This window comes from Pediculus humanus, genomic scaffold (assembly GCF_000006295.1).
Source record: "Pediculus humanus corporis 1103172107555 genomic scaffold, whole genome shotgun sequence".
Taxonomy (NCBI): domain Eukaryota; kingdom Metazoa; phylum Arthropoda; class Insecta; order Psocodea; family Pediculidae; genus Pediculus; species Pediculus humanus.
This window is the reverse complement of record NW_002987170.1, coordinates 1,458-15,885: the sequence shown is the minus strand read 5'-3', so window position 1 is coordinate 15,885 and position 14,428 is coordinate 1,458. Positions and strand designations below refer to the sequence as shown.

Here is a 14,428-nt window from a genome sequence, read left to right as displayed (position 1 = left end):
TTTCCCGAGAGTTTTCCGGATTTTGGATCGAAATCAACGTCAATCAATTCCAACGTTTTCGGATCGATTTTACCGACGAGTTTTCCGGTTTTCACGTCGAACTGTCCTGGATGTAACGTAAGTGTACCTGGATCGATAACGGCATCTATGCTCTTTCCTAACTTCTTGTCAACCGGATGTAATAGTTTACCGGATTTCAAGTCGAATTTGGGAGCGTTGATTTTACCAGTCGGTAAATCAACTTGACCCTCCAGTAAGCATGCGCTCTTAGGATCGATTTGTAATTCTATTGCTTTCATATCTGGTCTGTCGAATTTAGGTAGATCACCGAAACTGATATCCGGTAACGTAATGTCGAATTTGGGCATTTCAACGTCGAATCCCTTTCCTAATTTACCGAAGAATCCCCGAACTTTCTTTCCGATGAAGTTTCCGGTTTTCGGGTCGTAGTCGATTTCAATCAAATCGAGAGATTTGGGATCAATTTTACCGACTATTTTACCGGTGTCGACGTCGAATTGTCCCGGATGTAAAGTCATGGTACCCGGGTCAATGGCCGCGTGTATTGTTTTTCCTAATTTCTTTTCGACTGGATTAATAAGTTTTCCGGTTTTCAAGTCAAATTTGGGAACGTTGATTTTTCCGGTGTGAAGATCTACTTGACCGTCCAATAGTCGTCCTGTCTTCGGGTCGATTTGTAATTCAACGGCTTTAAGATCCGGTCTTTCAAATGTTGGAAGTTGTATTGGGAAAAACTCAGTTGTGTCAGTTACTATTACGTCCGCTTCAGTATCTCTAACATGAAACACATTGCCAAGTTTATCTAGTATTCCTTTCTTTTTGAAACTGTGACTTGGTTTTAAATCGGGAATTTTTGGTGCGCCTAAACGAAGAGTTTTTGGATCCATATGTCCGATATATTTTCCATTTCTTAAATCAAACTGTCCTGGTATTAGTTTAAAAGTTTTTGGGTCAATTACTGCATTAACGTCGAAGCCCTTATCAATTGGAGACAATAATGTTCTGCTGTTTAAGTCATAGTTTTCAGTTATTATTCGTCCGTGCTTTAAGTCTACTTGTCCCGATAATAATCGGTGGGATTTATTATCAACTTTTAATGATATTGTATTTTGTGGAAATACAAATGATTTTTTTTCTGGTAAGTCAACATCTACATCCGGTAATTTTTCTTTCGCTGTCTGATCTAAGGATGTTTCAATTGTATTCAGTGGTATTACATTAATTTTTTTAAGAACAAAACTATTTTTCTCTGGCGAAAATTGAATTTCCTCTAGTTTAAAATTCATAGGATTAAATTTACCAATAACTTCACCCGATTTTAGATCAATTTGTCCCGGATGTAGGGTCATGGTACCCGGGTCAATGGCCGCGTGTATTGTTTTTCCTAATTTCTTATCAACGGGATTAAGAAGTTTTCCGGTTTTCAAGTCAAATTTGGGAACGTTGATTTTACCGGTGTGAAGATCCACCTGACCGTCCAATAGTCGTCCTGTCTTCGGATCGATTTGTAATTCAACGGCTTTAAGATCCGGTCTGTCGAATTTCGGTAGTTCACCCCACGATATTTCCGGTAAATGAACGTCGAATTTCGGCATTTCGAATTCTAAACTCTTGCCCCATTTTCCGAAGAAACCTTTTCCTTTCTTGCCCGAGAGTTTTCCGGATTTCGGATCGAAATCAACGTCAATCAATTCCAACGTTTTGGGATCGATTTTACCGACGAGTTTTCCGGTTTTCACGTCGAACTGTCCTGGATGTAGTGTTAAAGTACCTGGATCGATAACGGCATCAATGCTTTTACCTAACTTCTTGTCAACCGGATGTAATAGTTTACCGGATTTCAAGTCGAATTTGGGAGCGTTGATTTTACCAGTGGGTAAATCAACTTGACCCTCCAGTAAGCACGCGCTCTTAGGATCGATTTGTAATTCTATTGCTTTCATATCTGGTCTGTCGAATTTTGGTAGATCACCGAAACTGATATCCGGTAACGTAATGTCGAATTTGGGCATTTCAACGTCGAATCCCTTTCCTAATTTACCGAAGAATCCCCGAACTTTCTTTCCGATGAAGTTTCCGGTTTTAGGATCGTAATCGATTTCAATGAGGTCTAATGATTTGGGATCTATTTTACCGACTATTTTACCGGTGTCGACGTCGAATTGTCCCGGATGTAGTGTCATGGTACCCGGGTCAATGGCCGCGTGTACTGTTTTTCCTAATTTTTTATCAACAGGATTGATTAATTTACCGGTTTTGATGTCGAATTTGGGAACGTTGATTTTACCGGTGTGAAGATCGACTTGACCGTCCAATAAGCGTCCTGTCTTCGGGTCGATTTGTAATTCAACGGCTTTAAGATCCGGACTATCGAATGTGGGTAGATCTTTGAAGCTAAGATTTTGAATCGGCATTTCGATAATGTCATTTTTTATGTTTTTCAGTTTTGGCATATGTATATCTGGTGCACTAATTATTTCTCCACTTGATGTGTCCATTTTTCCTAATATATCTCCTTCAAAAAATAATCCCGTTTTTGGATCATAATTTATTTTCATCAATTTAAAATTATTGTGATCTACGATAGCATTTAGTTTTCCACTTTTACTATCAATTTGCCCTGGAACTAGGCAATTGTTTTTTAAATTCACTAATGCGTGAATCATTTTGCCTTCATTTTCTTTCACTGGATTTTTTAGCTTGCCAGTTGATAAGTCAAATTGTTTTTCGTAGATCTTACCTGTAACGTAATCTATTTGGTTATCCAATACTTTAGCAGTTTTTGGATCTATTTGTAGTTCGAATGGTTTAAAGTCTTGAGATTCAATTTTAGGTAGGTCTCCGAATACAAATTTCTTTTTATCAGATATATATGATTGTTCTTTGAGAGGCTCACCAAGCCGCCCGACAAAAGATTTAAATTTCTCTGATACTAGACTTTCACTTTTGGGATCAGTCATTTTTATTAAGTTTAATGAATAAGGATGAATTTTTCCAATAATTTTTCCGCTCACGGGATCCAATTGACCTGGTATTAATTTTAATGTTTTTGGATCAACCATTGCGTAAGTTGTCTTGTATTGTTTTCCCTCTAGAGGACGTATTAGTTTTCCCGATTTAACATCAAATTTATCCTCATTGATTCGTCCTGTTTCGTAATCTATAATACCATCCGTAACTTGTCCACTACTGGAATCTATTTGAATTTCTACTGGTTTCATAGTGTTAGATTCTATTTTCGGAAGATCATCAAACTCCATTTCAAATATTTTAGAATCGGGATACATTTCATTTGATGAACCAGGATAATTAAAACTGCCTTTAGTATTTATACTTATAAACTTTTCAATCTTCGGATCGTATTCGACTTCGACTAATTTCAGCGTTTTAGGGTCGACGTAGCCTTTTATTTTGCCACTTTTCAAGTCGAATTGCCCAGGTTTTAATTTTAAATCGTGAACGTCAATAAGAGCGTGTATTTTTTTTACTTCTTTTTCACCAATTGGTTTTTTTAATTTGCCCGTATTTAAATCATAGTTTTCTGGTATAATTCTACCAGTGTTACTGTCAATTTGATTGTCTAACAAGCAACCCGTTTTAGGGTCTATCTGTAATTCAATCATTTTCAGGTTGGGGTCACTGAGCCGAGGAATTTCTCCTTCAAAAGAAATATCAATATCTGGCATTTTAAATGAATAATCTTTTTCTCCAAAAGATGTCAATCGACCGAATAATCCCTTCTTTTTTCCAGTAACTTTTCCACTCCTGTTGTCAGGATCAATTTCGACAAGTTTAGAAGTCCTAGGATTGAATCTTGCAATAACTTTATTTCGATACTCATCAAGTTGACCGGGTTTTATTTCCAGTGTTTTTGGATCAACAATTGATTGAATTATTTTTATATTTTTACTGTGTTGAGGATTTTTTAATTTTCCTGTTTTTAAATCGAAATTACTTTCAATTATTTTCCCAGTATCTTTGTCTATTTGTCCATCCAATAAATGCATAGTTTTAGCATCAATTTGAAGTTCTATCACTTTCATATCGTTCCGATCGTAAGGTGATAAATCATCAAAATGCTCTCCTTCGAAAAATTCAATATCGTGATTTTTATCTCCGAAAGATCCAGTGAATTTATCGAAAAATCCTTTAATTTTTTTCCTTATAAAATTACCCGTACTTGGGTCGTAATCAATATCGATTAACTTTAAAGTTTTCGGATCGATTTTCCCTATGAGTTTTCCGTCTTTAGTATCGAATTGTCCCTCTTTCAATTTAAACGATTTGGTATCAATAATAGCATGAACTATTTTCCCATGCTTTTTATCCACCGGGTTTTTCAATTTTCCAGTTTTAACATCGATTTTCGATTGGTTAATTATTCCTGTTTTTAGATCCACCAAACCTTCTAATAACTTTCCCGATTTAGGATCTATTTGCAGTTCCACGGCTTTCATATTTTGATTTTCTATTCTCGGAAGAGTTCCAAATTTTATTTCACTCACATCCGGCCCTTCAATAATTACATCTTTTTCACCAAAAGATGTTAATCTGCCGAAGAATTTTTTCATTTTTTTATCTGAAATTTTGCCAGTTTTAAGATCAAAATCGACGTCAACTAACTTTAACGATTTTGGATCAATTCTCCCAATGATTTTCCCATCTTTTTTATCAAACTGACCAGGTTTCAGAGTAAAATCGTCTGGATCAATTACAGCGTATACAGTTTTGGCAAATTTTTTATCGACGGGATTTAATAATTTTCCAGAACTAAGATCAAATTTTTCTTTTTGTATTTTATTAGTTTTCAAATCTACTTGTCCATCTAGAAGACATCCGGTTTGAGGATCAATTTGAAGTTCAATGGCTTTCATGTCGTTCGAATTGAAATTGGGTAATTCCAATAAAGAAATATCACCTTCAGGTATTTCTAAATCACCCGCATCACTTTTCAAAGACCCGGTAAATTTGTCAAAAAAACCACGACTTTTTTTTCCAAATATCTTCCCTGTTTGAGGATCGTAGTCTATTTCGATTAATTTCAATGATTGAGGATCAATTTTACCTATTATTTTTCCTTCGGTACTAATTTGACCTGGTTTCAACGTCAAATCTGAAGGATTTATAACGACGTGAATTATTTTTCCGTGTTTTTTATCGACTGGATTTTTTAATTTACCAGTACCTAAGTCATAATTTTTTTCTATTATTTTTCCCGTACTTAAATCAATTTGATCGTTTAATATGTAACCAGTGTTGGGATCAAATTGAACTTGGACTGTTTTCATTTTATCAGTATTGATAAAATAGTCATCAAAGCTAAGTTCCTCTGAAACAGGGAATTTAATCTTAGGACTTTTTCCACGCAGCGAACCTCCGAAAAACAAAGATCGAGAATCATCTATTTTCTTATCCCTTTTAAAGAAAACTTCATTTTTTGGATCGTATTTAACAGGTGTAATTTTCATTGTGTTGGGATTCAACTTGCCAATCAATTCGCCATGTTTATCATCAAATTGATCGGGAAGTAACTGTTTTGAATTTTTGTCTATAAATGCATGAACTGTTTTAGCGCCTTCGATTGGAAATTTCAATTTTCCCGTATTTAAATCAATTTTGTTTTCGTTAACTTTTCCAGTTTTTAAATTCACCTGATCATCCAAAAGTAACCCTGTTGAAGAGTCAATTTGTAATTCGATAATTCCTAAATCATCTCTGTCAAACATTGGAAAATCATCAAAAGTAACTATTTCCATTTCTATATTATCGAGTTCTGTAAAAATTCCAGTTGTTTCATCGAAAAATCCAATAGTTTTCCCTCCAAAAAAATTTCCAGTTTTAGGATCATATTCAACCTTTCGCAAAATGAACGTACGAGGATTTATATAGCCAATTAAATTCCCCTTATTTTCATCAATTTGTCCTGGTAGTAATTTCTTATTCAAACTGTCCACAATAACGTGTACTTTTTTACCATGTTCCTTATCAACTGGATCTTTTAATTTCCCTAACTCAAAATCAATTTTATTTTCGTTAATACGACCAGTTTTTAAATCAACTTGACCGTCCAACAGTTTTCCAGATTTAGGGTCAATTTGAACCTCAACAACTTTAAATTTTTTTAATTCTAATATTGGAAGGTCTTCAAATTTAATTTCTTCCACTTCATACAAATCTTTGTCTCCTCCTTTTTCGACAAAAGCGCCAGTCAGCCGATCAACAAATCCCTTTACTTTATCACCCCAAAAATATCCGCTTTTTCCTTCAACATCAACCTGAAATAATTTAAATTAATTTTTTTTTTTTTTTTTTTTTTTTTTTTTGGAATTTTGTTTTCGTTTCAATAATATAAAAATTGCCATATTTAAATCAAGCCACACAAAACAAAATAATTATTATTTTTATTACAATCCATTTATGCTATGGTAATTCTTTTCTTTTTTTTTTTTTTTTTCATTTTAATAAACCATAACAGCAAGATTGACAATAAGTGTAATAATAACGACAGCAAAAAGTAAAAATATTTGAAATTACCAAACTGTAAGATTATTTGAAAAAATAACAAAAATAACCTTAATCTGAGAATAAATAAATCCTAATTAATAAAATTAAATTATCAATTAATGCTTTAAGGAAATAAATAAATATGATTTTTCGATTCTTTTCGTCGATTCTTAAAGAATAAATAAAATATTTACAGTTTCAAATTTGAAGAGAAAAATTTAATAATAATAATGTTTATTGTTTAAAAATATATGAAAAAAAAAAAAATACATTTAACAAGAATGTTTTAAATCTTTGTGATTTAAATTTTGCGGTTAAAATACTTATACAATCGATTATTTAACAAATAATAATAAATTATTCTGTATATAAAAACTGTTAATAATAATTAGTTTTAAAAAAAATCATATTAAATAAGTCGATATAATTTTTTTTTTTTTTTTTAATGCATTACAGGAGAAACAAAAAAAAAAAAAAAAATGTGAACCAAAATATTATCCTTAAGGACTATCGAAATGTTTTGTAATCATTTGGTTAATGAAAAAATTTCAAATCATAAATTTAATCAATTACAAACGAGTTCATTTTTTTTTTTAGAGTAACCAAATCCAGTAACAAAAAAATAAAACCCTTTTTTTAAAATTTTTGTCAATCAATAATCGCATTTAATCATTTTTATGTTTGGTTTATAAAATGAATTAAAAAAAAAAAAAAAAAGAACTACCCCCCCCAGCTTTTGAGTTAAATAAACAATAAAAAAAAAAAAAAAAAAAAAAACAAAATTATAATCCTGAGTTACATACAATTAAAACAAACCTAATATAAATATATTTTTTCAATTAACTTTTAATGCGTTAAAATCAATCACTTTAATATCAATATAAAAATTTTAAAATGTATAATGTAAAATAAATCATACTAGATTATATATCGTCGTTGAATTTACTTTATGTACTTAATTAAAATCATATTATAGAAAAAACAATAATTTAAAAGTATTTATGCATATACGAATTTTAAAAATCAAACTTATGCAAGTTGAATATAAATCAATGCTTTAAAAATTCTTAAATACTTTATAAATTAATTGGGATAATTAAATAGTTATTTGTTGTACTCAAAAATTTAATTTCTTAAAAATTTGATTTTTTTTTTTTTTGACTGATTTCGATAACCAATAATTAAATTTTAATTTTGTTTCATTAAATAAACAAAAAAAAAAAAAAAAAAAAAAAAAAATGTCAACTTACAGATTTTTTCGGCTTAACTCGTTCGGATGGAATTTCAATACTGTAGCCTGACCTGTCTAATTCCGATGGCAACTTTTCAGTACTGGAGTCAAAGGAATAATCCAATTTCCTCTAAAAAATGAAATAAAATAAATTTAATTAATACAATGTAACACAAATAATCATAAGGAATCAATCAATGGCAAATAAATTAAAATTTAAGTTATTTAAAAAAAAAATAAAATAAAAATAACCTTGAGCCACGGTAAATTTAAATTACATTAAAATAAAAATAAAAACATTTTCAATTTCGTTTATTGTCGTTTTGGTGTTTTATTTTTCCCTTCACAAACATTGTAACAACATCAAGTCGAGAATTAATAAATATTTACATATTTGTATCTTTATTTGGATATAATAAATGTGATAATGACGACAAAATACAAAATACAAAATAATAATAATAATAATAATATTAATAATTACTTGTTTGCTTCGTTTTTGATTTTCCTTTTCCTCATCATTGTTATCCATTTTATCTCTATTGTCGTGTTCAAACTCAGCCCCAGGTAAAACAGCAACACCACCAATCGGTTTCTAAACAAAAAAAAAATTTACCGCAAACCAATTAGTTAATAATAAAATAAATATACTTTTAAAAAAAATAAATATATTTTTTTTAAATTTCTTTTTAAAACACTGCCAAGCTTGCTACATTTAAAATAAATACTAAAAAATCAATTAAATTTTTACAGACACTCAAAATTGTTGAATGATGTTCATTTAAAAAAAAAAAAAAACAAAAAAAAAACAAAAAAAAGAAAAAGAAGGATTTATCATTTTATAAACAATTTTACTTAAATTTTTTTTATTTTCGTGCTTGTTTGAGAATTATAAAAAATCTATATAATTAATAAAAATAAAAAAAAAAAAATTACATAATCCCTAGCTCTTACGGTTAATTTATATATATATATATATATTTTTTGTTTAAATAAAAATTATTTAATGTTTTAAAATATAAAAGTCACTCGTAACTTTTTGTGGAGGGAAGGGGAGAGAGAGAAGGGGGAGTATTTTTCAAAAGCATGAAAATATTTTTTTTTTTTTTTTTATTCAGGCAAAATGTTCAAATCATGCAATTTAAGAAAATATCACCTCCAAAATATCCTTTTTATGCGTGATATATTCTCCTTCAGTGGATGTGTGGGAACTAAGCGAAGAAGCATCACCCTCTTGCTGCGTCCATTACATTAACACATAAATATCACACCCAAGACCGAATTAAGTTAAAAATTTTTTATTAAATAATTAATTATTAATTGATATTCGAATTTCTTCCTTGTTATTGTTTCTTATTTTTTTTTTTTAAATAAATTTCCTTTAACTAGCACAAAACAAAAAAAAAAAAAAAGCAAAAAACCATTTGTTATTGTTCATTTGAATATTCTATACCCCTGATATTCAAAAAAAAAAAAAAAAATTTATTAATTAATTACACAGAAAAACTTAAAAAATTTAAATCAAATCGATATTCAAATTATCTAAACAAGTTAAGATCAACAATTTGACAAAAAAAAAAAAACAAAAAATGATACAATGACTGACTTATTTATTAACTCAAAAAAAGTATAAAAATTATTACGTCAATCAATGAGATGTAATTTAATTTATAAATTAAAATTGTTCTATTTTTTATTTTAAATAAAATAAATACGGGAAAAGATGTATATGTATTTTCCAACAAGGATCCAACACGACAAACAAAAGCATAGAATAAAATTTACAATAACTAATTTCGTTTAAAAAAGTTAGTCTTTAGTTAGTTTTTTTTTTTTTTTTTTTTAAATGAAAAAATCTGAAATAGAAATCATCGTTATTTTCAAAAAACGTTCAGCCCAAAAACGACGACAATAATATTATTATTATTATTAATTATTAATACAAAAGCTTCAAGCAAATACTTAAGAGAGAGAAAATAAAAAAATAATAATAATATTTATTTTGGTTATCGATTGAAGCAAACCTGTATACTAATAATCATTCATTCATTCAACAATTTTTTTTAAAATTAAATAATGATAAAATTCGATATTTTATATTATCCTAATTATACTAAAATTCTTTAAAAAAATATTTTCTTTGATTTTCAAATTTTAAAAAAATTATTTCGATACATATTTTCCTTTTTTACAACCAAAAACAATTTTCGAGAGAGAGAGAAAAATTATTTTCAAATAAAGACAATTAATTACATTTGTATAAAATAAAAACTTTCACAACTCCTAAAAAAAAAAAAAGAAATCGTTACAAGAAGAATATACACGATGTAAATGTTTCCTCTTACGTGAAAATAATATTATTATTATTAAAAACTCAGTGGGTTAAGATAATTATGATGTAAAACGAAAAAAATCCCCATACAAAAAAAAAAAAAATTAATTATTTTTAACGAGGGTCCTACAAGAAAAAACAAAAAAAATTTACTTCATATTATTATAAATTGGACAAAAAATTTTTTTTTTTTTTTACTTAACAACAATTAAATATTTATTTTAATATATGAACAAAATAAAAAAAAATTTTTTTTTTTTACTGGCACGATCTTGAATAAAAATAACGAATAAATGGGGGTAATTGGGTGTACAAGTTGAAAATTGCAAGAAAAAATTTTACATTGAATTTTAAACGTGATTTATCATTAAACACATAATAAAAATATTTACAATACGATTCACATCGTCAAAAGCAAACATTTTTTGTTGTTGTTGTAAAAACATCAATAAAGAGCAAATACCAAAAATTACTAAATTTAATTAAAAAGTCAAATTTAAATTATTATTATTTGCGGGAAACGATAATTATTCGATTTCAATATTTAATTTATTAAGTGAATCCAAGTTATTTATAACAACAACAACAACAACACCATGTTTAAAAAAAATTAAACGTAATTCTCAATGACAACGATTGCCGTATGATCTCATCACCATAACACGGTAATAAATGAAAACAACATATTTCTTTTTTTTTTAAACTAATGAATGTTTGAGAACGAATAGCATCACAAAAAAAAACTCTAAATAATATCCTTTATATTAAATTATACGAATAAAAATAAAAGAAAAGAAAAATGTCCTAAAAATTGAAATAAAAATTGAAAAATATTATTTAAAAATAGGCGTTCAAGGTAATTAAGACGAAGTTGAAAATCAGCCTTGCCCACTTTTACGTCTGGAACACACTTGCAAAAAACAACCAAAATCAACAACGACTTATTCACCTTCAGTTTTTTTTTTTTTTTTTATATTTAAAAAGTATGGTTGTTGTTAAAAAAAAAAAAAAAAAAAAAACTTACCTTGAGCAATGGTTTTGGATTTTTTTTTTTTTTTTTTTATTATTTTTTTGTCAAAAGATTTTTATTTATTTATTTATTTAAATAAATTTTCTAAGGGGTTTAAACTACGTTTAATTGAATATACAATTAACAAGGTCATAAAAATAGAACCCGAAACATCCGCGCGGAGAGAAAAAAAAAGAAAATTTTTTTTTTTTATTAACGAATATTTCAATCGGAATGCACATATTATTATTTTTCACTCATTTCGAAAATATATATATATATATATAATTTTTTCAAAACGCACAAATTTTTTTCTTTTGTTTTAAAATTAAATATAATTATTACATGGAAATTCACTTAAATTATATAGCACGTCTAGCACAATCGAAAACACAAATTTTTTTTTTTTTTTAAAAACTTTTTGTAACAAAAACCCCTATGTTTATTCTAAATTTAAAAAAAGACGTAATAAATTGATTTTTTTTTTGTGAATAAAAAAAAAAAAAAAAAAAAAAAAAAAACTTCAAGTTATAAAACTAAATAATATACAAAACTAGCCCACCCAAACAATAAAATAATTCCGGCGCGAACACCCCCGTTCTCAAATCATTCTCTAAACTAAGAAATGACTCAAAAGTAACATCCAGTTCTTTTTTTTTTTTTTTTTTTAATGAGATGTAGTCTAAAAATATCAAACGCAATTTAATTACTAAATCCGCAGGTAACTCCACTCCCACGAACAGAAATAAGAACCAATTACAAGCACTGTTTTCACATTATTATCGACCTTGACATCCACTCTTGTGAATATCAACCAGAATTCGCCATTGGTAATTGTACGAACAACAACAACAAAAAAAAAAAAAAAAAAAAAAACCAACTTCAAAAAACAAGTAATAACTCAACCGCGACGCTACTACCACTTCGACACAAAGAGACTAGACACGACGTGGCTAGCTTCGAGTTACGAATGCAACTGAATTAAGAACAAATTTCTCAACGGAATAAGTTTACACCTAACTCCTTTTTTTTTTTTCCTACAATACTTTTAATTTTCAAATAACAATTTGTGTACTACGACGACGACGACGACGACCACCATCACCACCACCACCACCACCACCACCACCATCACCACCATCACCACTTATTCATAGCGCCTAAAAACAAAACTTTTTTAACCTAGGAATGACCGTTGCGGGTCAACATCGCATTGATTCTCTCGTAAAAACAATATTTATTCCAAACACCAAGACTGGAATTTCCGGTGGAATAATCGAATGGGTTAGTTTTAGCTTCGGCACGGTATATGGTTTTTTACTTTCATTACATTCATTTTTTGTTTTTGTAAAAAATAATTTCGAATAAAAAATTCTATTTTGTGCACATGCTTCCATGTGTGTATGTGTGTGTGTGTGTGTGTGTGTGTGTTTGTTTATTAAAAAAAAATAATTTTTCCCGAAAAAATAATTAATTTAAGAACAAAGAAAAAATTCTTTTTTTTTTTTTTTGAAAGGAATTCGAATAAATTTTAAAGGTACTTTACCTTCCAATTTTTTCTGGTTTTCTTGTCCGAGCCTGAACCAGAAACTGGAGGATGTGACATCGTGTGACGTTTACTGGGTTCGTCGTTTTGTAAGTCGTATGCGTCGTTTTTACTATAACCTAGAGCTAAAACAAAATTTTTGGATCGAATAAGAAGCAACAAAAACATAGACCTTTGACTTTTTAAACAATAAAAAAAGAAAAAAAGAAACTTACTATCCATTGACCTTGAGCTAAGTCTACGGCCACTTAAGGTTCTTTCAAAATCTGGAGCCGGTCTATCGATTTGGGCCTTTTTAGTTTCGTAGTGCGTTCGCCCGGAATATCTATATTTTGATCCAAAAGTAGGAAACTTTGACCTACTTTGAATAGGCTCAGGAGTCATCAATCTAACAGCAACAGCAGAAAAATTTTTTAAATGTATTTTAAATAAATTGGAGATTTAAATAATAATAATTTTTCGAATCAGGAAAATTTTACCTAAAAAAAGTGTGATGCTCAACGCATGTTTTCCAAAATCTTTTGGCTGCCCTGTAATTGGCTAGTTTAAAGCCCACCGTAGATTCGACCCTTTCAAATTCTCCAGGTCTGATTTTAATGTAAAAATTGTGTCGCTTATAAGATATTTTTAATATTTTCGGCCATGCGAAACGATTAATTCTTAGCCTATAAAAATTTCAAACAAACAGACTCATTTTAAAACACCTCATTAACAACAGTTTAAAAAAAAAATTTAAAGTATGTATGAAGACTTTAAGTACTAAAAATAAATTTTAACTTAGTCACTACACCGTGCCAATTAAAGAAAAATATTTTTTTTATGCCTAAAATGTCGTATTGTTGAAATCAATTAAGAAATATATACTAAAAGGAACTATTCAATTTTAACAATTTTTTAACATACAAAAAAAAAAAAAAAAAAAAACAAAGAGAAGTATTAAAAAAAAATTACTTGTCTTTGTAAACGAGTAGTCCAGATGAACAAACCCCCAACAAAATATCTAATCCAGCACTGTCTTTGGCGGGATGTAAATCCACCCCATACATGGCCAATTTTTTGGCATTTTTTAGATAATTCAATTCAGCTTCAGCCGGAGTTTGACCTCTGTAAGAAAAATTAATTTTTGAACATTTTATTTTTAATACATATATTTACAGTAAAAAAAAAAAAAGGTTTTAAAAGAAATCACATACTTATGGGTTTTATGTAATTCTGCTACTTTTTCTTCCAACTCCTCAGTTTGATTGGGAGCAAATTTAAACTCTGACAAATAATTTTCTTTATGAACATCGGGATCGTAATCTCCAAGCACTGACTGGACAAGATAACTGCCCAGTAATGCTTGCGTTACAAAAGAGCATGGTAATTTTCCAGACAAAATATCATTTTTAACTTGAAGACACAATTGATACCTAAATTTAAATTCAATAAACTTATCAATTTTTTAATATACATGAATAACCTCGATAAATTCTTTTCGCGAGGCTAAAGAAAATATATATAACCGAAATTGAATTAATATCGAAATTCCAATACTGTGGGCAAATATAAATTTTTATAAAAAAAAAAAAAATATGTATTCGTATGCTACATGAAATTAACCTTATTTTTCATGGATCAATTATTTAACTTAAGGTCAACATTAATACAATTAACCTCTATTTAAAAAATGACGAACCATCTACGTAAAAAAAAAAAAAGCATGGGTTGTAAAGATAAAGATTCAGACAGAGTATAATATAAAATTAGAATTTTAGTGCTAAGAGTCACAATAATTAAAAAAAA

General features: G+C 28.7%; 2 protein-coding genes across 2 annotated transcripts in view; both read right to left on the bottom strand.

The window, feature by feature from the left end:
* Phum_PHUM203850 (uncharacterized protein) overlaps positions 1-9,003 on the bottom strand; it is a gene marked incomplete at both ends in the record, with an annotated part of 22,044 nt that extends 13,041 nt beyond the window's left edge. The window contains 5 exons of the mRNA XM_002425438.1: positions 74-6,296; positions 7,776-7,884; positions 8,206-8,351; positions 8,373-8,406; positions 8,987-9,003. Coding sequence (XP_002425483.1) covers positions 74-6,296; positions 7,776-7,884; positions 8,206-8,351; positions 8,373-8,406; positions 8,987-9,003 — 6,529 coding nt within the window. The remainder of the gene's footprint in view (positions 1-73; positions 6,297-7,775; positions 7,885-8,205; positions 8,352-8,372; positions 8,407-8,986) is intronic.
* A 3,625-nt stretch (positions 9,004-12,628) lies between these two features.
* On the bottom strand, positions 12,629-14,098 carry Phum_PHUM203840 (FERM domain-containing protein, putative; the record flags this gene model as incomplete). The annotated part of the gene is made up of 6 exons (XM_002425437.1): positions 12,629-12,768; positions 12,859-13,031; positions 13,123-13,308; positions 13,595-13,747; positions 13,837-14,055; positions 14,097-14,098. Coding segments are annotated over 6 exons (873 nt in total).
* Between the last annotated feature and the right edge of the window lie 330 nt (positions 14,099-14,428).